Source organism: Balaenoptera acutorostrata, chromosome 1 (assembly GCF_949987535.1).
Source record: "Balaenoptera acutorostrata chromosome 1, mBalAcu1.1, whole genome shotgun sequence".
NCBI classification, from domain to species: domain Eukaryota; kingdom Metazoa; phylum Chordata; class Mammalia; order Artiodactyla; family Balaenopteridae; genus Balaenoptera; species Balaenoptera acutorostrata.
Window position 1 is genome coordinate 21,798,367 of NC_080064.1, and position 22,922 is coordinate 21,821,288.

Genomic DNA, 22,922 nt, shown 5'->3' on the forward strand with positions numbered 1-22,922 from the left:
TTCTCCATCCATTTCAATAATGGGACCCCCTGAATGCCCAAGCCCCGCACTGGGTTCCCCACCCAAGGCCCCATCTCCTCCCTAAGACTGTTCCCAACATCTAATGCCAGACTCCCTGAATCCCAACTCGGGTCCCCAATCTTGTCCTCAAATCCTTCCTGCTCATCACTGTACTTCTTCCCCTTGCCCAAGCTCTAATGTCCTCATCCCCCTCACCACCCCCAATCCCCCCCACCCCCCGGCTTCTTCCCACTGCACCCACATCCTCAGACTCACCCAGGAACAAAACCTCGAGGTCCAGTCGGCACTTCAGTTGGCACTACAGGGAGGTGACGGTGAATGTGTCCTCAGGGTGAGGTTCCGCCATGGGCCCCAGGAAGCCGCTCTTGGGGCCCCCACCCAGGCCGGGATGCGCCTGCGGCATAAAGCCTGGATACCTGTAGGCGGTATCCTGCAGGGGCAGCAGCGAGTCCCTCGGCACGGGGGACAGGGTCAAGTCACTAAGGAGTGGGCAGCCATAGCCAGCAGCAGCTGCAGCGGGGCCACGGGGTGGGCCGGGCGGCCGGGCCATCTCCAGTGGCTCCTTGTCGGCCTTAGGTGTGGCCGGTGGGCTAGCCAGGTGTGGGGCACTGAGGCACGCGGCCTCCGTCCTGCCCAGGAAGTCAGCCAGCAGCCCTGAACCCACCTTGCCTTCATAGGGCGGGCTGCGGGCGGCCGAGCCTGGCGGGTACCAATAGGCCGTACCCTTGCAGCTGGGGGAGTCGTAGTGGGGCTGGCCCAGCGTTAGGTCCCGGCAGCTCAGGTGGGCCTGGGCTGCAGCTGCATGGCTCAGGCTGGCCCCCTGGAGCCCATGCTTGAGGGGCTCACAGGCAGCCAGCTTTGTGGGTGGCGGCCGCAGCTCTTCCTTGAAGCCCAGGGTCGGGGAGCAGGTGGGGGAGTAGGCCTTCTGCAGGCCAGCATCAAACACCGTGGGCGGGTGGGCCAGCGGCGGGAAATGCTTGCCATCCAGCTCAGGGGCACCCAGGCTGGGCGAGTCGCAGTGGAAGCCTTGGCCGAAGGTGCCGTCCGACGGCGTGGACGGGTTCATGGAGTAGGGTCCCATGAAGTCACAGGGATCTCGCTCGCCCACGCTGAAGGCCCTCGACTGCGAGGGCAGTGGTGACATGCTGCTGTCCCCGCTGTAGTAGTCCAGGCCGAGGTCTGGGCTGTCCTGGAACAGCGGGTTGACCGGCTGTGGCTTGGGGATGAACTTGGCTTTGGCCGCCGCACCGCCCCGCTCCTTCTTGGCTGAGCAGGCCCCGCCACCCCGTCCGCCCCGAGGCTGCCGGGGCCCGGTGCTCCGTTTGGATGGGTAGCCCGCGGCGCTGGCCGAGGCGGTTGACGGGAAGCCCAGATGTGAGGCCTCGAACAGGTCCACCTTCTTCCGCCGTCCGCGGCCTGGCTTGGAGCTGCTCTGGAAGAGGACGCTCTGGTTCCAGTTGTAACCGGGGGCGGACGATGCCTCGTTCCAGTCCATCATCAGCTTCTCCAGGCTGGACAGGCTCGACTGGCCCTCGCTGCTCGAGGCCTCGCTGTTGGCACGCCGGAAACCGCCGCCGACGGGCTGATTGAACTGGGTGCTGTCGGAGGACGACTCGGAGAAGGTCTCGGACACAGCCGTCTGCTGCTTCACCTTCTGCGGCGTGTAGTTGGAGATGTCCAGGATCACGTTGGGCTCGCTGACGTGGCAGTCGAAACCAGGATTGTAGAGCTGACTGAAGGCCTCCGAGGCCCAGTCCAGGCCTCCATAGCCCTGCCGGAAAGGCCACTGAGAAGCCCCCGCAAACTGCCGACAGTTCTCAGGCGAGGGCTGGAAGGAGGAGGACGACGAGGACGCGGCAGAGGTGGCAGAGGCTGTGGTGCCTTTGGGTACCATGTAGCCGCCGGGTGAGACCGTGCTGGCCCGGCTGTCACAGCGCAGGGGTGTGGGGGCCGAACCAGAGAAGGGGCCCCCCTCAGAGCTGTTGAAGAAGGATGCCTTGCTCGGTGGCAGGCAGGGGCCACCGGTAGGCGGTGGGGCGTAGCCGGCGCTGTGGGCGCTGCTGGGTGAGGCAGGGAGGCTGTTGCCACTGCCGTAGGCGAAGCTGCAGTCCTTGCTATTAGCGCAGTCCTGGCCCGTAAAGGGCTTAGCGGGTGCGAATACACTTTGTCCAGCCCCGTAGCCCCCGTACTGCGGGGGGTAGGTGTTGGCAGGCGGGTGTGTGGTAGGTGAGCGGGCCACGGCAGAAGCCAGAGGAGCCAGCTTCGGGAAGGTCTCGGCTGCCCGGCAGTCTGAAGTGCCGGGGGTTAGCCCATAGCTCGCTGCCCGGCCCGGCGGGAAGGTCTGGCGAGTGGACAGAACCGGCTGGAAGGAGGGGTCCGCCCCAGCCCCGCTGCTGCCCACCGCCACCGGGCTGGCCTTGGCTCCCCGGCTGGGGAAGGTGGCCAGGCCCCGCTGGGCGGGCAGGGCGCTGCTGGGGGGCCCTGTGTAGGTGCCTGATGCCTTCCGGGACTCGGGGCGAGAGGCTGAGAGGGCAAAGTCCAAGAGGTCGGAGGAGTCATCCGAGTCGAGCAGGGAGCGAAAATAGCCGGTGAAGAGGTTCTGGCGCTCCTGGCTGAGCTCCGTCTGGCCCGCAGGTGCGGCTGTGCTGTAGTAGCTGCCACGGCCCGAAGCCCCGCTCTCTAGCCCAGTGGAGGCAAAGGCCCGGGCCTCGGTCCCCTGGAACCCGCAGTTTCGGCCAGCTTGCCCGCCTGGGTGCCCATGGTGAGGGGCCCAGCCACCACCCTTGTCCCCGGCCCACTCGGTGCCTGCCTCCCCAAAGCCTGGGCCGCTGGGCACCTGTTCCGGGAACAGAGTCCCGTTCTTCCGGGACCGCCTCTTGCGTTTGGGCTTCCCAGTCACGGCGTCTACCTCCCCCCGGCCCCGTTTGCGTGGGTGCCCCAACTCAGCGAGGCCAGGGCCCCCGACCCCAGCGGCTGCCACGGCCACCACCTTCTTTTTCTTGCCGATGCCCTCAAAGAAGTCGCTGAAGGAGCATCGGGCCGCCTTGGCCGCGTGGCCCCCACCCCGGCCACCAAAACCGCCTGCTTTGCCACCTCGCCGTCGGAAGCCCTGCACACGGTGCAGGAAGTGGGAGATGCTCTGCGTGTCGGGCGCCTGGTGCACTGACTCGGGCTCACTGGGTGTCCAGCAGCGGGGCGGTGAGCACCGCCCAGCGCACTGGCTCTGGCGGTTCAGGAAGGCCAGCTTGGCGAGGACGTCTGAGTACTCGGCCTTGCTGTCGTTGGCATCCGCTGCGTAGGACGGCTGGGGAGATGCCAGCTTCTGCTTCCGCCGCCGCCGTTTCTTCACCTCCGGCATGGCCATGGTGGCTGCCGCCACAGTGGCTGCCTCGGCCGCCACCACCGCTGGCTCCTTGGGCTTGCCGGGGCCCAGGAGCAGGTTCTTAGGAGGGCGGCCGCGCTTCCGCTTGAGAATGATGGGCATCTCGCCGGGTGGGAAGACCACCACCACGTTCCGCCCATTGTTCTTCATCTTCAGCAGCGGGGTGGGCTCTGTGGACACGCGCAGGCCCAGCTCCTTGCCCTCCACGCTCAGGCTGCTGCTCAAAGACGACACCTTGTACGTGGTCTTGTTCCGCCGGCCCAGTGACACGGGGATCTTGGCCATCTTGACCACCATGCGCCGCACGCCCCGGCACTTGCCTCTGCGGGTAGGGACCACTGGGGTCTGGGAGGATTCGGACTCCAGCTCTGGGACTGGGCCTGGGCCGGGCAGGGCGTGAGGTGGGGGCGGGGGCGGGGGCGGGGGCTCAGCCAGGGCAGCCGCCAGCCCTGTGGGCACAGGCAGGGGCAGCAGACGGCCCTCGGGGCCGGCGTCTGCCTTGCGTCCCCGTCCGGCTTTCCGTCGGCGACACAGGATCTTTGGCCTATCGGTGCGCCGCAAGGCGTATTTGGGGTGACCCTCAGGCCCAGGAGGGCCATGAGGTGAGCACAAGTCCAGGCGCAAGGGCTCAGCCAGCGGGCAGGGTCCCAGGGGTTGCTGGGGCTCCAGACGGCGGCTAGGGACGTCAAGCAACTTGGGCAGGGGGTCAAGTGCCTGAGGGTCGAGCAGCTGCGACTCCAGGGAGTCGGGCAGGGTATCTAGGGCCTGTAGAGCCAGGCCCGGCAACCCCAGAGGATCAGCAAGAGGTTGCAGGGGCGGCAGCTCCAAAGCTTCCCCGAGCGGCTCTAGTGCCTGCGGGTCCAGGAAGCGGGGCTGGGGGTCTAGGAGCTGAGGCTCTGGCTCAGGCGACGGTGGCTCGAGGGCCTGGGCCTCCAGCAGCTGGGCCTCGGGGCAAGTAAGGGAGGCCAGCTCACTCAGGATGTCGGCGTCAGCGAGTTCTGAGTAATCAGGGCCGTCTGGCTCGGGCTCTGGTGGCAGACCGGTGGCCGCGGCCGTGGCTCCGGGACTATGGCCTTGGCCGGGCTGGGGACTGTCCCTAGGCTCAGGCTCAGGCTCGTAGAGGGGGTGGCTGGACCGCTCAGACTTGGCGTGGGGGGTGGCCCGCTCCTCAGGGCTGCGGATGCTGTTGGCCAGGCTGGGTGAGGAGAAGAAGCTATACTGAAGGTCCCCAGGGGGCGGGGCAGGTGGGCGGCTGAGCCGGAGGCCACCGCAGTCCAGGTGCACACCGCTGTGCTGCAGGTCCTGGGAGAGCCGGGTCAGGTCCTTCATGATGTCAATCAGCTGGACCACTGGACGCAGGTTCACCCGCCCGTTGTCCCAGCGCCGTCGGGAGCTGCTGCCGTCTCCCGCGGGGGTGGGGCAGCGGGCCTGGGAGACAGGACGGGCCGCCCTCGGGGGCAGCGGGTCGTCCCCCTTGGCAAGGACTGGTGGGCGCCGGGTGCTGGGGTCCCGGCGTGGGGGTGGGCGCGGGTTCTCGGAGAAGGTGTGGGCGAAGGCCTTGTCGGGTGGGCTGGCAGGGGGCCGGGCGGGAAGCAAGGGCCGGGGGGTGGGGGGGCCGCCGGGGTAGTACTTGGGCTCCCGGAGGTAGTCAGGAGAGCTGCACACGGCACTGGAAGTCACCACCAGGCCCTGGGGCTTCACACGCATCCTGACCTTGTCCTCCGCGGGCCGCCGGGCGGGGCCGGGGCTGACATGAGGGTGCGAGAAGCCGGGACCAGGACCTGCCGGGCAGGACAGGCAGGAGGTCCCTCACCAAAAGCCTAAGTCCTCATCAGCTCCCCATGACCTCAGTGATCCCCTGCACCCCTCCCCTGAGTCCCCTCCCAAAGCCCAATCCCCTCGTTGACCCCCAGCTTTTCCTAAACCACCACACGCATCGTGAACCCCCATGGGCCCCAGTTCCACTTATTGACAGCTCACCCACTTTTGTCTAGACTCTGGCTAAGGGCTGGGGGAGAACAGTTCACCCGCTTTTGAGAGGGAAGCCCATCAGCAAGGTGGATCAAACGTCAGGAGAGGGCCAGGCCCCTGTCAGAGCGCCCGGAAGTTCTATCAAGGACACAGACTCTTCCTTTTTGCCCCATCCCCAGGGCTCGAGGAGAACCCCGGCCACTCACCCTCGGCTCTGCCGCCTGGGCTGTCACACTGGAGATCTCTGTGGGCAACGAGACAGGCAAGAGGAGATCTCAGTGGTCTGCTGGCCACAGCCCAACCACTGCCCACCTGCCCACGGGGCCCAGTCTCCCCCACATACCAACCCCAGCTCCCCCAGTACTCCCTCCAGCGCATGCCCAGCTGACCTGAAAGAGAGAGGGCCCCCGTGCCTGGGGGCTCTGCCAGTCGCTGGCTGTCAGCTGGGGGTGCTGTGGAGCAGCTTCGGCCTGAGCCCAGGCCTCGGGGCGTGGACAGCGCCTGGAAAGGACCACCGCAGCTCAGGTTTAGTGAGCACCTACTGCGCGCCAGGCACTGGGCTGGAAGCTGTCCAGGCATCGTTTCATTTAATTCTTCATACCGATCCTGCGAGGTAGGGGCTATTAATAACCCCATTTTGCAGATGAGGAAATGGAGGCTCAGAGATGAAGTAACATCATTCACTCATTCATATGCTCATTATTTATGGAGTGCCTACTTTGCACAAGGACTGGGTAGACAAACACTTATCAGATTATTGTAAGTGACTTAATTATTAGCGGGATAAGAGCTGCAAAGAAAAACTGAAGAGTGCCTGAGGTCAGAGGTTTAACAAATCATACCAGGGAGTCAACAACGACAAAAGCTCATATTCTGGGGACACTTTCTCTGCTGCCAAACACCGGACTAAGTGCTTTATATGGATTGCCTCACCTAACCCCCCTGCAAACCTGAGATCGATACGATTATCATCCCCGCTTTCACAGTCGAGGAAACCATCCGCTGGAAGATGGTTAAGCACCATGAAGGCAAGGATTTCTGTCCTGCTGACTTCTGTGTGTATCTCCCAACCCCCGGATCAGCACATGGGCCACAAATGTGCTTCAAAAAATATTTACTGAACGAATGAATGAATGAGGCACACAGAACAATTAGCCCCGCCTTTCCCCCTGAGGCTCTCTCTCTTTCCTCTCCAGACCCAAAAGTGGGACCCAAGTAGGATGTGGAAGGAGGGAAGGAGATTAAGAATGTGAAAAGGGACATTCTCCGCCCTCCATGCCACCTCTAGCCTCGATCCGATCCGGCCCCTGCTACATATTTTTAGAGCCCTCTTTATTTCACCTTCACAGTATTTATCATGACTGATGTCAATTACTTGTATGACTGGCTGTTCAGTGTGTCTCCTCGCCGAGTGTGGGCTCTTCAGGGGCAAGGACTGTGTCTGTCTTGTTTACCGTTGTATCCCCTGACCCCAGGGCCTGGGCTATGGATGCTACATAAATATTTACCGACTGATTCCCTGAGCTGGTCAGGGCAGAGTTGGGATTTAGATCCAGGCATGTCTGACACCCAAGGGAGCCTGGGGACTCAGGGCCCCGGCTGATCCCCAGGAGCTGGGGTTTGGGGGAGCAGGGAGCTGAATGGTCCATGACCACTGGGAGGATCGCTGCCCAGGGTTGTTAACTCCACAGAAAAGACTGCAGAGCTGACTTGGGGACAGGAGAGTGTGGGCAGGGACACTCATCCACTCCCCTTTGGTGGGCGGCAATTTGCAATCTATGAAGCACCTCCACATATATGACCCACTGAATCTTCACCGAACCTGGGAGACATGGTTTACTGTTTCCACGTTACAGAGGAAACAGGCTCAGAGCAGTTGTATAACTTGCCTGAAGTCACAGAGCTGCTAAGTGGCAAGATTCCTAATTCTGCCAAGTCCAAAGCCTCCTTCCATTCCCAGCTCCTGCAACTCTCCTTCAGCCACTCCTGAAAGTGCTCCTTCTAGAGCTGTGGTCTCACTTAAGGATGGAAGGAACCTTAAAATCATCTAACCCATTGGCTTCCAAACCCTGGGCCTGGGGAAGCTACGTAACCTTGCAGATACCCAGACCCTAGTCCAGGGGAGTCTGACTCATAAATCTGAAGGGACATCTGGGAATCTGTATTTTTAATCGGCTCCCCTAGTGGCTACACTGTTCTAGTGCCACCTCGTGCGCCTCCCATTTTACAGATGAGGAAACTGAGACCGCAAGAGGGAAAGAGACTTTGCCCAAGACCACAAAATGGCATGAAGAGGGCCTCTTTGTTGCTCATCCAGGCAGAACATCCCCTGTCCCTGCAGGTCCCAGGCCTCAGCTGTTCCTCACTGTCCCATTTACTCGATCACTCAGGGTTCTGTTCTCTCTCATGCCTGCCTGCAGACTGTGGCCTGGCCCCTTCTAGGCTAGGCTCTCTCTGCTTCAAGAATCTCACTGTTGCTCTTGCAGGAAGGACTGTGGGTAAGACACTCACAAAGGAGGGAAGGGGCTCAGACTCTGTGGAGTCTCCAGGTCAGATTTCCAACAGTACGGTTGATCCACAGTGCTGCCCTCTTTGAGATGCCTACCAGAAGCCATCATCCCTCCCTTACTGAGGGTGGGGCTCACCAACCCTCCCTGCTCTGGAGACCTCCCACTTGGGGCCTGAGGGTGTGATCTTGGCAGAAGAGAGAAACCTCCTCTCCAGTGGTTGCTTCTGTTCCACCCACCCGTGAAGACCTTTGGGCACGTCGTCCTGCCAGACCTCCTGACTCTGTCCACTGCTCTCTCTCGAAGCCTCCAGGATCTGAGGGAAGCAGCTGGCACCCCTCCCCACCACACCCAGGCAACCATTTTCTTGGACCCCTCCCAAGGGCACCACCTATCCCACGTCTGTGAACAAAGTCGAAAAGGTTCTTCTGTCCATCTGTCTGCTTCTGGGTCAGTGTGTCTGAGCCTGCCTATGGGGACACCAGCTGGCTGGGAGGGAAGGGGGTTGGGGGCCCCAACCTGCTGTGCACAGTGCCGGGAAGGGCCAGCCCACATCCTTGAGTCCCCAGCCCCACCCTCCCCCGCTGCGGCTGTGACCACCCCACCCCTTCCCCAGGCAGCCTCCCCTCCCCCACCCACAACCTCCCCAGGGGAGCCAGGCTGCCAGCCCCAGCTCTCACTTCCGGCCTCATGACCCTCTCTCTAGCCTGCATACTCCTCCCCACCCCCCCAACACCATTTCCCTCCCAGCCCGGACTGAAGGCTCAGGGATGTCCTCAAATGGAAAACTCTGCATCAAAGGGGCTATCACTGCTGCTGTGAAACTTCCCCCATCACCTCCCTTCAGGGCCTTTATCTCCCAGGATCTGCCCCTTCAGGAACTATGCATCACCCCTCTCAACTTCCTTCTCTTCAGCCCCCTCCCAGCCGCCCAATTGTACCTGAAGATCTTCTTCCAACCTGACTCCAGACCAAAATCATAACTAAAATAACAATGATGAAAAAAATAATGGCAGCTGTCACTTATTTGGCATGTAAATGGAGGCTCAGAGAGGTTAAGTAATGCCCTGAAGGACAAACAGCCATGACAGGGAAGAGCTGGAGTCTGCACTTAGGTTTGTTGGGCTCCTCTAAACCAAACTTCTTCACTGTCCAGAGAGTCAGCCCCCTCCCCTGAAGCTTCCTCTAACTGTCCTAGTCCCAACCACCAGTTCTAATTTTTGACTTCTAATCTACCCCCACCCAGCTTCGGCACCCCTCCCACCTAGGTCATCCCATGCACTACCCTCCCTCACCACTAGGTGTCCCCTTAGAGCCACTGATGCCCCCGAGGGGAGCAAGCCCCGCCCCACCCCCTGGAATCATCAGGGCTCCCCACCACAGCACAGCACACCCCACCCCACCCTACCCCCAGCCACACAGAGCTCCTTTGTGCAGCCCTTGTCCACCCCCTTCCTGCCCGGAGCGGGGCACCTGGCAAGCAGGTCTGCCCCAGACCCGCCCCCTGCCAGCCCCCAGCCCTGGGTGCCAGGTGTGTGGGCACCAGTGCCAGCTCTGGCTGAACCTGAGGGTCACCCTGCCGGGCAGCCCTCCCTTCCTCTCTCCGAGGTCACCCAGGGACTGTGCGCTTCCCGCCCTGCTCCGCCCCCATCCCCTCCTGCCCTTGGCCCTTCCAGACTCCTGTCCTTGTCTTTCCTTCTGTCTACTGGAGGACTCCCCTCCTCCAGCCCCACCAGGCCCTCCCCACAGCCTCTCACCACCGCCCACCTCCTTCCCCTGAGAGCTCCTTGTTCTGCACCCCCCTCCCCGCCCAGGTCTGAAGAACTCCTCCTCCTGGAAAGTTGCTGCTGGAAAGGAAGTGACTTCAGCAATTTGGCCACAAGGCTGGGCACTGCTGAGCCCAGCTCAGCTGAAGGCTTGCCCAGCCCACCTCCAAAGCACAAACGGAGCCACGTGCACACACCACCCCCAGTGTGCAGCCGGAACCCTGAACACCCGCTTCCCCGGTGACACGCTGAAGGATCTTTGTGTACGCACCCCACCCCACTGTACTCACATATCACCCCAGTGTGTTCAGATTCTTGTCTACACACCTCTCCAGTGTACACTAGCGCCCTGCACACAGACACCATCCAGTGTGGCACACACAACACTCCAGTCTCCCCACACCTGCCCAGGACACGCTCTGAATCCTGCACACTCACTCCGATGTACCACATGCACAGCCTCTGAATGTCCCCCAGCCCAGTCCACTTACTCTTGTGTGCAGAACCCTGCACACCTACGGACAGAGTCCTGCATGTGCCTGATTGCACACAAGCCGGAGGACTTGCACATGAGATGCCCTGTACATATACAGTCAGGTACATCCAGCTCTGCATCCTCCCACAGCTGAACCTCCCCACCCTTACAATCCCAGGAGGCCCCGCCCCCAGACCTCAGGCCCCAGGAATGCTCTTTTGGAAGTTGGGTGGGGTCCCCAGGCAGGCTGGGCTCTAGGGAGCTTCCTGGAGCCCGAGGCTTGAGGCTTCATGTGTCAGTTCGGGGAGTTGCCTCTGCAGGGCAGGGCAGCCCCACCTGGCCTCTGTGGCTCTGGAGCCTGGGTGGGCTAATCCGGGCCCAGAGTCCTGCCCCCACCCCTGCCCCATCTCATCTCAGGAGGGCAGCCTAGCATACCCAGGTCCTCTCAGCTTCCACAGACTCTAGAAGAGAGGGGTCCTGCGGGGTCAGCTTCACACATCAGGCATTCTGGTCTCTACCTCTGTCCTGGGTTCTGGTCACTGTCACAACCCCTTTCCCTTCCCAGTTCTCTCAGGTCATCCAGGTACAGGGAAGAGTTCCCAGACTAGGAGGCAGGACTCCAGGGAACTGCCTGTATATCCATGGACCTCACCTTTCTGGATAATGGGGAGTCTAAGTTGGGTTAAAATATTTTGATTCTAAAGGGCCTCTTTTTGGCCTAAGCTGGGAGGCGGGAATCCCTGCTAGGACTGGGAAGGAAGTACCCCTGATTCCCACTTCCTGGGGTGGCCAGGCACAGACCCGGCTTCCCTATACACTGTTACCTGAGCAGGCTGTGCAGACAGGCCCAGCTCAGCAAGAAAGGCCTGTCTTCGCCAGTGATTCCAGGGTGGTCTCTTCGGTGGCCTGAGAGTCGCCCCGAAGCCGGGGCACTCTGCACGCACTTAGCTGGGCAGGCTCTGGGGTCCAGGCCAATTGGCAGACAGGCAGGCAAGCTCCCATCTGTGGAAACAAAAACAGCACCCCAGACATAAGCATGGATACAGGATGAGCCAGACAGAGGGACCAGGAGGCCGTCCTAGATGGGGTCCACTCTTGCACAGGATGAAATTGGCTCCAACTTCATTTCACTGGGGAGGGTGAGCCTATCTCTTGAAACCCCAGGTAGTATCGTCGTGCGGGTAGGTACATGTATGTGTGAACATGAACACACGTGCTATGGTGAAAAGAACCTGGCCTTGGGAGTCAGAATGGTCCTTGGCTCAACTCTCACCAACTATGTGATCTTGGGCAAGTCAGTTAACCTCTTGGGCTCTCAGTTTTCTCATCTATAAAATGGGGAGAGCTTATGAATGGGGAGAAGCACTCTGGGGAAACTATAAATGCTAAGAGCTCACTTACAACGTAGGTGTGAGAATTGCTGTTCAAAGTGATGGTGAATGCAGATGTTCATAAGAGGTGTATACGCAGCTGGCATTTACCCTTCTCCATCAGCGACCGGTTATATGTCTCTTGTTTTCTTTAATAACCATGGCCCTCCTTACCACCGCCCCACCCTGCTTCCTGCCCATTTGTCTGCCTCCCTGAGGTCTGTACTGAAGCCGAGAGTGGGTCTGGGAACCAGGCCTCATGGACTGCTTATAGGTTTTGGTTGCCTGGGAATGTGTGTGTGTGTGTGTGTGTGTGTCAGAGATCCTGCCTGTACAGATGCACGTCTGTGAGCGTCAGCTGTCTGGGCAAATACACCTGTGTGTGACTTCCTGGGTCTAGTTAGCCTTCTGCATGCTTCTCTGGGTGTATTTGTATGTCTATACGAGTATATGTGTAAGAGTGTACACATATGGGACTGTGTGTATGTGTGTGTGTGTGAGTGAGCTGATACTTGTGTTCGGTGTCTTCAATTATACGTGTGGGTGTGTGCATCTGGGTCTGTTCAGTTCTCTGTGTGTGTCCAGCTGAGCCTATGTTTGCACGCCTGTGGGGACACAGAGGTGTGAGTGTGTACCTAATGTGTGACGAGGTGTGCCCAGCTGTGGTCAGGGGGTGAGTGCCCGTGTGCACACAGCTCTCTGCACCTCACCATTGTCAGGAGCTGGACCGGCTTCTGCCCATCTCTGACTCTCTGGGCGTGTGTACTGGGGCGGGGGGCGGGGGCGGGGTGTGTGGCGGATCCTCTGCTGTCCCTGCAGGCTTCCAGTCTCGATGCCTGTGACTGAGGGCACTGGTGTCACTGTGGGTCAGTGTTGCCTCCCTCCTACCTCTGCCTTTCTCTGGGTTTTCAGGGTCACGGTGTAATGGCATGACTGGTCACAGTGTCCCTGTGGGTCTGTTTCACTGCGGGTCAGTATGTGCTCACGTGTGTAACTCTGTGTGTGTGTGCTGTTTGACTTTATCGTTGTGCATCTGTGTATGTCAGTGGGTCCTTGTGCCATGTCATTGTATGTCTGTGTCAATGTCAACATGTGTGAGTCTGTGTGCCATGGTATGCCTGTCAGTAGAACGGTGCCTCAGTGTCTGGGTGGTGCCTTTATGTAACTTGTCAGTGCGTGTGCGCGCGCGTGTGTGTGTGTGTGCATGGGAGACCCTTTGTGAGACAGCGTGTGTCTGTGTCACTGTGTTTGTATGCCTGCTTCCCTCCTCCCTCCCTATCTCCTGCGTTCTCTCTCTCTCTCTCTCTCTTTTTCTGTAGGAGCCAGACAACTCCCCAAGCCTGGATTAGGGACAATTTATCCACAGGCAGAGAAGGAGAATTCCAACCTGCCAGAGCCTCCCTCCTCTGATCCGTCCCCCCTTCCCCTGTGGTTGGGTGGGCAGAGAAATGCAGCCGGGCAGCTCCCAAGCCCTTAGGGAGCCCCCACCTCTGCAGCTCCCCAGAGGCCCAGGAGGGCGGAAAAGATGGAAATCTGGGTGGCCCCAGAGCCCTCCAGTGGGGGTGGATTGGCTGCCCCCCCAAGGCCGCCACAGCTCAGCTCATCTTGGCCCTGTTCTCCTACATATGGTGGTGGTGGGTGGGGGGAGTCTGCATGAGGTCTGCCTGGCCCTGGGGGCTGGGGCGACCTAAGGAGTAAAGCTGCTCCCAACCCCTCCACAGCCTGATACTCCCCAACTGATAAACGCCAGCTCCGACACCCCCGGAAATGTAAATGACTGGGGAACTAGCGCCTGTGCCCGCACAGGCTGGGGGGATGCTGGGAGGCAGGGGACAGCGTGGTGGGGGGAATGCAGCAAGGGGGGAGCAGGGGCTGAGCTGGGACTAAGGCTCCCTTCACGGTGCTCCAGGCGCAAGGCAGAATCACATGTTTCCCATTAGCTGCTCTGGCCTCCTTGTTCAGGGGGTGTTGGCTGGGGGAGATTTGTTCTGGTTGCAGACACCAGCCGAGACCACACAAGAGAGAGAGGAAAAGACAGAGAGAGAGAGAGAGGAGAGATTGAGCGCCAGAGGGAGAGGAAAAGACAGAGAGAGAGCGAGAAAGATACACAGAGACACACAGGGAGAGAGACAGAGACAGAGAGACATGAGAACAGGCACACACAAACACAAAAGCAGAGGATCAGAGACGGGTGATGGGAGAGGCTAACAGAGTGGGGGACAGGGAGAGCGACAGGGAAGGCGACTGGGGTGGAGACACTAGTCAGAAGCTGAGGAGCGAGCGTGTCAGCGAGGCACAGAGTGCGAGTCAGGCCAGGAGGGACTGAGGGGGCGGAGGGCGGCACTGGGGCCGCAAGCCTGATGGAGGGGACCCGAGGGTGACAGAGCGGGAACCTGCCGCAGGGCCAGGGAGGGCAGGGGCGGTGGGTGGGGACGCGGGTGGGCAGGGGGAGCGGCTGCTCCGCAGCCGCCGGGCGGGGCGGCCAGCGAGCCCGGAGCCTCCCGCCTCCTGACCCTCGAGCCTGGGAGAGATAACAGGCCGGAATAGTGCTGACTTGCGGTTCAGAAATCCAATATCCTCCGCGGCGCACTAATCGACTACCTGAGCTCCCGGCCCGCGCCGAGCTGCCCCGATTAATCCTGCGGCTCCACAGCCTTAATTAGTTTAACAGTTTCAGGGGCAGGAGAGGCAGGCAATAGGGTCTCCCAGACCTGCGGGGACACAGGTCCCCATGCCAGCCCTGCCTGGCGCCCCACCTCCTCGGTCACACCTGCCCCAGCCCCAGAGGCCCCTTTCCACACCATCTGCAAAACGCTGGGTCCTTCCTCCTAGGGAACAGTCCCAAGGGCTGGCACCTGGGTCAGAAGGTAGGTCTTGTGGAACAGGGACTCCCCCGTCCCAGCTTGTCCCTGTGCCCGTGGCCTGGGTGCTTGCTCTGGCCTGCCCTTTGGGGCCCTGCCAACTGTCAGCCCCATACCACTGGGCAACATGTTGTCTCTTTAGGGTGACAGACAAGCTCCCAAGTTACTGACAACCCCCCAACAGCATGAGATAATCACACATGTCACTCCCCACACCGGCATGAGATAGGCACATGGTGACATCTCACACATACCCAACAGTCAGAGAGACAGGAGTACGAGTGGGTGACTACCCTCCCAACAGGATGAGCTAAGCACAGAACCTGTCACTTCCCCCAAAGCCTGAGATGGGCACATCTGATACCCCCAGACAGTATGAGACAAGAACACAGGTTGTCACCCTCACAATGGTGTAACTGACATACAACCAGGCGCCCCCTCACCCACTGATAGTATGTGAAATGCACAGAGAACCTGTCTCTCACTCACTCCCTCTCTCTCTCACACACACACACACGCCTCACCTTCCAGTTGTGACAGAGGTACGGACCCCTCCCCCGAACACACATATAAGTATAAGCCAGGGACATCAACCTCACCCCTTCCTCCCTCCAGACTGCAGGATGGGTAAACGACATGTCACCCTGGCTGCTTTGGACGGGTGACAGCCCACCCCACCCCTCCCCCATCACTGCCAGCCTGGTGGTGCCGTCCTCTGCCCGCAGAGGCGTCACAGCTCACAGGGCATGAATGTCACCCCAGCACTGCCAGAGCCGGGCCCAGCCACATGTTGCCCCAGTGACAAACACCACTGGCCCCAGGAGGTGGAGGTGCACAGGGCTCTGGGTGTGACCTTGGTCCCTGAACACCAGGAGGGGAGGTGCCGTGGCCTCCCTCCTGGGTAACCCACTGGCCCGGAGCTGGGGAAGATGAGTGCTGGGAAGAAAGCCGCCTGGACACACAGACAACCTGAAAACGCCACCTCCCCAAGCAGCCACCCCCACCCCACTTCTAACTGAGTGTAGCTGTTATCGAGGGAGGGGGCAGACTGCGTAGTGGAGGGAGGCTGTCAACGAGGCCTGAGCAGTTCCTACAAGACTTCTTAGAGGTGGGGGAGGGGAGGCAGGGTAGGGGTCGCTGCCACCATGTCCTCGGGGCCCAGGGCTGAGGGAGTGGGACGATAGCTTCAGACTCCCACTGTGGCCAGGGGAGCCCCTCTTTCTTACAAGGGCCCCCTCTCCAAATTCAGGCCACAGAGCCTGACAAGGAGGCCAAAGTCCAGGGGCATGACTCACCCAGGGAACAGGCCCAGCCTGCTGGCCAGAAAGTGAGGGAGGACAGGAGCCAAGGGGCCTGGGTTCAAGTCTGAACTCCTCCCAGGCCAAGCGGAGTGACCTTGGAGCAGAGGCTCAGTCTCTTTGGCTTTGGGGAGCGGGGGAAGAGGCAGCAGCCAGGGAAGCGCTGAGGCTGCAGCCCAGCAGGCAGAGTACTGGGGGCCACGGGAAGGAGGACACAGCGGGTCCAACCCCTGGCTCCACCGCTTCCGCACCAGGAACCTCAGCTTTCTGTACCTCAGTTTCCTCAGCTGGAAGGCAGGAATGATAACGCCAGCCTCACGAGATAACGCAGCATGAAGCGGACAGGTGCTCAGCAAACAGGAGCTTCTTATTGAAGAGGGGAAAAGAGACTAAGAGAGGGCGGGAGACTTGCCCAAGCCACAGATCAAGCTAGTATCGGCTGAACTCAGCCTCCACATCCAGGCTTCCCACCTGAAGCTGTTTCTTAAGACTGCTTGGAGAATGATTGTGTGTGCACGTGTGTGTTAGGGTGTTGTTGCTTATGGAGCTGCCCTACTGTCCAGTGAAGATCAAGGAAATGGATAGGAGTCTGTCATATAGCCTGACCTTTACCCTAAACCCCACTTGGCCCACCTTCAAACTCTGGACCAGAGGGCCAGCTCTATGGGAGGGAGGCAGCCCACACTCCAGCCCCCATGACCAGCACCAGCACCTGGTGCTTGGAAGGACTGGGGGACTGGGAGGTCAGTGTCTGGGGCCCTCTCGTTGTACAGGAGCTCAGAGAGGGACAGACCTAGCCTGAGGTCACACAGCATGACAGCAGCAGAGCCCAGAGCCCTGGCCGGGGACAGCTTCAGAGCAGAGTTGTCTAGCCCCTAGGGTGGCTGGAGCTGGGGGGCCCTGGGGGACTGAGCAAAACGTGGCGACAGATGGCCTGCCGAGGCAGCGGCGATCTGGGCGGCTGGCAGGCATGCTCGCTCCCGCGCAGGGAAGCGGCTAATTTTAGCTGAGGCCTCGATGCCAGCTTTGTTCCCCCCACCCACCCGCCGAGGGGGCCCAGCATGCCTTGCGTGCAACCCGCCTCCCCCAGGCACCCCTACTCCCCCGCCTGGCCACTTGGTGAGTAGTGCCCAGACCCCAGGGTCCTAGAACTGTCTGTCTGGCCAGGTCTCATCACACCCAGAGGCAAGGGCTGGGCCCTGGAGGCCTGGCATCCCCACCCCAGGGCCTGTTTCCCCTGACGCGAAGCTCATTCTGAAGAGGGGCTGTGGGGAGAAGGGCTAGAGGCCACTGCCCAGACTGGGAGGGAGGGCCTGACAGCAGGGGCTGCCAGTCTTTGCGGGGGGGGGGGGGGGGTGCTGGCGGGGGGTGGGCATTGTCCTCCACCAGATACTTAAGGAGACAGGACCCTTATTCTACCCCTGCCCTGAGCCAAACAAATTCTTCTGTGCTGGAGTCCCCCTCCAGCACAGAGTAGTGGTGAGCAAGGGGGTGGGAGTCACTTTACCCTTTCCCTGTTCTTTATAAGCCCGATTTTGCTCCAGGAACTCAAAGTACTTTAAAAAAGTCAGAGATAGAGCAAGGGTAGTACCCTCCCAACTCTGCACCACTGGGGGAAACTGAGGCACAGTCTGAAACAGCTGTCATTGTAGCAGGGGAGGAACAAATCCCAGGAATCAGTGAAGGAAGCCTAAACATGCTCTACTTTGAGTTCTTAGAGCCGGGGGCTTCTTGGGCCAGCTCAGCCCCTAGGACTACCCTCTGCCTCCACCTGGGCTGGTAGAAGGTAAGCTAGAGGGATGGAGCCCGTCCTCTGAAACCCTGGGAAGGGAGGCCTGGCACTCTTGGTTCCTGGTACCCCACCCCCTGTTGGCTCTTTGACCTTAGAACTTCCCCTCCTCATCTCAGGTTCAACTACGTGTGCCCAATGGGGCGCCAGGACATCTGGCCCCCACTTGAAAGGGGACTCCTTCGGGGTGATTCTGGAGGGCCCCCCTCTCCCAGTTCCAACCCAGGGGCCGTGAGGGTAATGGCCAAATGGGAAATAGATACAGAAGGCTGGAAAGAAATCTATGTACTAGAAGGAGAGAGTCGGAAGAAGAGAGAGAGAGAGAATGAGAAACCAAGGCAAAGAATCAGATTCAGGAAGAGAGAGACGGAAAGAGGGAGAATGTGGGGGCAAGAGAAACGGGGCAGAATGAGGGTGAAGAGGCAGGAAGAGATGAGGAGGGAGGGGCTGCGGGAGAGACAGAGAAGAAGCCAGAGGAAGGAGAAGAGCGAAAAAGAGACTCAGGAAGAAGGGACAGAGGAGGAGGAAAAAGACAAAGAGACAGAGAGACAGGCAGGATGAGGCAGAGACAAAGACAGAGAGAGAGAGCAAGACACATGCAGAGGGGAAGGAGATGGAGAAGGAGTTGCCACAGACGGGGCAAGGCTCAGGGAACTGAAGACACCACAGGGAGCTGGAGACAGACAGAGGGACTGACACACCCAAAGACCAAAAGACACAGAGTGAAAGGGCGAGACGCACTCAAGAGACTGGGGAGGGAGGAGGGGGGAGACACTAAGTGATAAAGTGTGTGTGTGGTGGGGGCAGCAGGAGTAGACAGAGGCAAGGAGGGAGGGGGCCTGAAGAGGAGGAGGGGGAGATGTCGTCGCCAGAGCTGGGGGGGACAGGACAGAAATGGAATGTGGGTCTGGGCATGAGGCTCACAGATGCATCGGCTCCGGTTTCAGCTGGGGCAGTTGGCTGCTGGGGGTGGGGGGAGATTGTGGTGGCGGGGAGGGAGAAAGGAGCAGAGCTGACAAGGGAGGGGGGCCTGTTGCCATGGCTGCAGGCACGGCAGGGGCACAGTCTGCTGGCACTTGGAGTTCTGGGCATGGTAGGGGGCAGACTGAGGGGGAAAGAGGGCAGTGATGAAGAAGCCTGGCCCCTGCCCTCGGGGCTCTACCAGGAAGAAAGTTTCCAGAGAGAGGATGGGAGACCTTGGGAGCTGAGCAGAGCTCTGGGCCCTGCTCCACTCCATGGGGGACACCACTCTCTGGGGTGCCTGTGGGCATCCCCGGTTCCCACCCGTGCCTCAGGCTGGCCCCTGGGGATCCTCTTTCTCTGTCCCCTCCAGTCTAGCTGAAGATCCCGCATGCTGCTGCTGCTGCTGCTTCTGCTTGCAGGGGAGCAGCAAGATTGTGAATTCAGGATCTGTAATCCTAACGCAGAGCCCAGGCCTACCGGGCTCCAGTTGCCAAGGCGACGGAGGGTCAGAGGGCAGCGCAGGGCGCCCGCTCCTCCAAGTCAGAATCCCAATTGTTAAAGCCCAAGAATAAACAGCTGAAGCGGCCATGGGGGGGCCGGGAGGGGGGGCTGAGGTCTGCATCGGCTCAGTGTGGTGTTGTCAAGCGAGATGTCACTAATTGTCTGAAGGAACGGGCTGAGGCAGCTCTTAACTGCTTCTGTGCCACCGGAGACACCTTGGCTGCCTGGCCCCATCCCCCGGGCCTCGCAGCATTCCACCGGGCCGGCTCGGTGGTGGGGGGAGTGCTGGCCCAGCACAATCCCTGCCTCCCTTGCACTGAACCCCTACATACTTTGGCTCCCAACCCTCCTCCCTGCCCCGCTTGGAACCTCCCGCCTGCAAGCGAAATGCTTTATGTCCCCAGAACCAGTACCCCCCCAATTACTGGAACCACACTACTCCTTATAGCCCAGAACTGCCACTCTGGCCTGCAAAAGCCCTCCCAGCTCCTCCAACATCTCTTCTTCCTCATCCTCTCAGAAGTCAGGGATTCTGGTACAAGGTGTGTGGACTGCGGAGGAAAACAGATTTCGGGTTCTTCTGATCTTTGGTGGGGGGAGAAGCCCTCCTACGGGAAGAGGGAAGGTCTATGGCATCCCCTGTGCAACTCCCTACTCTAAGTCACACACCAGAACTAAAGACCTGAATGGAGCCTGGAAACCTGGTTTCTAGCTTTGATTGTTCTACCTACTTGCTGTGTGACTTCTGCCAGGATATTTTCCCTCCATGAGCCTATCTCCTCATTTACTATCCATCCTAAACATTTAGTAGTGCCTATTCTGAGCCATGGCATGTCTGGAACCCCTGCCCAGAGGAACTTCCAACCCAGTGGGTGAGAAAGGCTCATAAGACAAGGTAGAAAGCAATCAGAGATCCATCAGGTAAGATATTCAATGAAAAACACGGAGCAGTCTGGTAAATCGTTCAGTGGACGGCTGCTGCTGTTAGGAGCAGTCAGTACTGGTATCGCCGTTATGACGGAGGGTCGCTAAAAGGGTGTAGGTCATCAGAGAAAAGATTGGGGGGAGGTCGGTTCTGGAAGGCTTCCTGCAGAAAGAGGTACCTGGTAAGATTTGGACAGGTGGGCAAGTAGGTAGAGTGCACCAGGAGAGAGGAGGTCTTGTGAGCTGCTCTGTACACTCTCAGGGTCATGTGCTCAGCCCCGCCCAGAGCAGGAAGGGCGAGGCCTTCAATGGTCTCCCCGCCCCATGGGCCGGCGCTGCCTCCTCCTCCACCTACTGCGCCTCCAGATCTCCGGAGAGCGGAGCCTGGGAGGGGCGGGCCGCCCGTGGGCACGGCTCCCGGAGATTGGTAGCACCTGGAGTGATGTCATGGGGCGGGGTCAGGTCTTCGGACACGCCCCCTGCCCCAGACCCCGCCCCCCTGCTCCGGGCCGAAGCGTGGGTCCCGGGAGGGGTCGCTCAGGCAGCCTCGCGGCCCCCTCAGGTGGAAGGCGGGGCTGGGGCGCTGTCCGTAGGCAGGGAGCTGGGCGCGGAAACAGGGGATCCCCCAGAGAGGGCCTAGCCCAGCCCCGGGCTGGACTCGTACAAAAGGCGACTTGTTCTTTCTTGGGATGCCTGCGCCTTCTCAAACATACCTAGAGCCACACTCCGGGGAGAGCTACACCCACACATGGCTGCACAAACCCGCCGGGGTGGGGAACAGGGGGCTGTCGCCAGCCCCAGAGGTTGGCGTTAAGAAGAACTTTGCCCCAGCCACCCCTCACCACAGACTAAACATCATTCACCTCACCCCATCCTAGCCCAAGTGACCTGGATACTCCCACAGTCTCTCCTGCAGAGCCCTGGGGACACTGACCCAGTCACATTCTCATAACTATCCTCTCCCTCAGACCAACTCTAGCAGCTCACCAACTCCTCTGGAGCCGGACTGCCAGTTTTAATGCGGGTGCCACACTAGTGTGTGACTTTGGGACATAATGAGGCTCACTAAGGGTTACTTTTTACTGAGCACTTGTTCTGTGCCAATCCTTACAATTGCCCTTTATGGTGAGTACTATTAGTCCCATTTTGTAGCTGGGGAAACTGAGGCTTAGGTTAAACAGCTTGCCTAAGGCAGAGGCAAGGATTTGAACCCAGGTCAAACTTGACTTCATAGCCCATGTTCTTCCATGTATTATCTCTGCCTCCCATCACACCATGCTACCCTCTAACGCCCCACCACACACAGCAAAGCCATCTCAGAGTTAGGGTATAATTCTCCACCCCAAACACATCTCAGTGTCACCGTCTAGTATCAGGCAGCTTCTCTCACTAATCAGTGTGTGCTCTGGGGGGTAGTCTCCTACCTTTAAGCTTCCCCAATCCCCAATGCTGGCTATCAGAGTCATAAATGGGACACAGAGTAGGAGCAAGGCCAGAACAGGCTACCTCTAACCTTTCCAGCAAGCTCACCTCCACCTCCCCTGACCTTAGGATGAAAAAGCACTGCCATACTGGCTGCGGCTCCAGGCCTGCAGCTCTCCCTGACCCCTTGGGGCAGGACCTTCCCCTAGCCCCCAGTGCTTGCTGAGAACAAGTCCTTCAAACAAACTCCTTCCTGGGGATGTCAAAGCACCTTTCCTGGGGGAGGCGGCTCTATGATCCCCTGAGCAGGGTTAGGATCGGGTTACTCTTTCCCCAGCTGTGCCTGGACTCCTTGGGGCTGACCTTTCACCTCAACCAGGCCAGGACCCAAAGGGGGCTGGAGTCCAGCCCTCACCTCCTGTTAACCCTCTGCATTCCTCATCTTTCCATTCCAGAGCCCCCGCGGGGAGGGGGTGGTCTCAGGAAGCCCAGCCGGGCATGCCAACCTTTTCCCACCCTCCCATCCTGGGGTCTGGTTTCCCAGAGAGCTTTACAGAATGCTCCTCCCTGCCCCCTGCCCAAGCTGCCCTGCCCTGCTGGGATCAGATACCTCCGCCCAAGCAGCTGAAAATGACCTGGGCTATTTTCGCTCTGGGATCACGTTGCAAACTCCCCCTTGAGCTGGCAGCTTCCCACAATCCCTCCAGACCGTTGCCCCCCACTCCTCATCCCTCACCCAGAACCGCTGACCAACAGGACAGGAGGGCTGTAAGAGACCACTGGCCTGAGCCCCTCAGATGGGGAGACTGAGATCATGAGGAGTCAGGTACAGGACTGGGCAGAGAACCAGGCTTCCTGGGTCCCCGCCCAGGTCTCTTTCTACTATCTAGCACAGCCTGCTCTGTACCCTAGATCTCAGAGCCTCTGACCCAGCCAAAAACCCAGCCGACCTCCTCCAAGCACCAGAAAGTCACACTGGAGGCTACCCACAAATCTCTGGGCCACCCTGCATGTCAGAAACTGCTTCTGCCACACTCTTTTCTTTGTTTAGAACTGGGACCAGATCTGTACCTGTGTCACAGCTATGTGGACCACGGGAATGTTTGGGGGGTTGCAAACTGGGAGGAAAGACAGGGAGACAGACCCAGAGGAATAGGAGGCTGATTCAGGCTTCCAGAGGTTTACATTGCACAATCCTTCCATGTTCCCAGCAGCCCCTTGCCCCACCTTCTCGGTACCCACCCCCACCCCCACCCCCCCCACCCCGATTCCTACAAACCCAGCCCCCTCCAGGCCCCTGCCCCTCCACCTCAAGCCCTGGTCCTCCTGGGCAGGAATGTGACTAGTCAGGTCTGAGCTGACCACATGAGTGGCTATAAGGCGACAGACCCCCATCCTCCCATCCCCCCAGCCTGGGGGAGCTCACATACCAAGGTGAGGTGGGAGCTGCTTTAACCCTTTGCAGCCAGGCTTCCAGGGTGAAAAAGAGGGGTACTCTACTTCCAATGGCCACTCCCAAACGAGTGCTGCCAGGCTGGGGAGTGCAGGCAGAACCTACTTCCCCCAGTGGGTGGAATGGGGGTACTTGCCCTGCTAGTCCCTGTTAAGAAAAATTATCCTTTGCCACACCAACTGTTTAGTCTCATCTCCCAAGACATTTAGAAAAACAGTC

The 22,922-nt window shown here is 59.8% G+C and overlaps 1 protein-coding gene across 6 annotated transcripts in view; it reads right to left on the bottom strand.

Annotated features, from left to right (window-relative positions):
* The window catches only part of AHDC1 (AT-hook DNA binding motif containing 1), a 64,699-nt gene that overhangs the window by 10,556 nt on the left and 31,221 nt on the right, over window positions 1-22,922 (bottom strand). For 4 of the 6 annotated variants that reach the window (XM_057547679.1, XM_057547665.1, XM_057547681.1 and 1 more), the window contains 3 exons: window positions 10,947-11,124; window positions 5,764-5,980; window positions 277-5,184 (listed from right to left, as the gene is read on the bottom strand). In XM_057547679.1, coding sequence (XP_057403662.1) covers window positions 320-5,184; window positions 5,764-5,953 — 5,055 coding nt within the window. In that variant the 5' untranslated portion in view covers window positions 5,954-5,980; window positions 10,947-11,124 and the 3' untranslated portion in view covers window positions 277-319. Of the gene's footprint in view, window positions 1-276; window positions 5,185-5,580; window positions 5,619-5,763; window positions 5,995-10,946; window positions 11,125-22,922 lie in introns of all 6 variants that reach the window. The other 2 variants (XM_057547685.1, XM_057547667.1) reach the window with 2 other exon arrangements.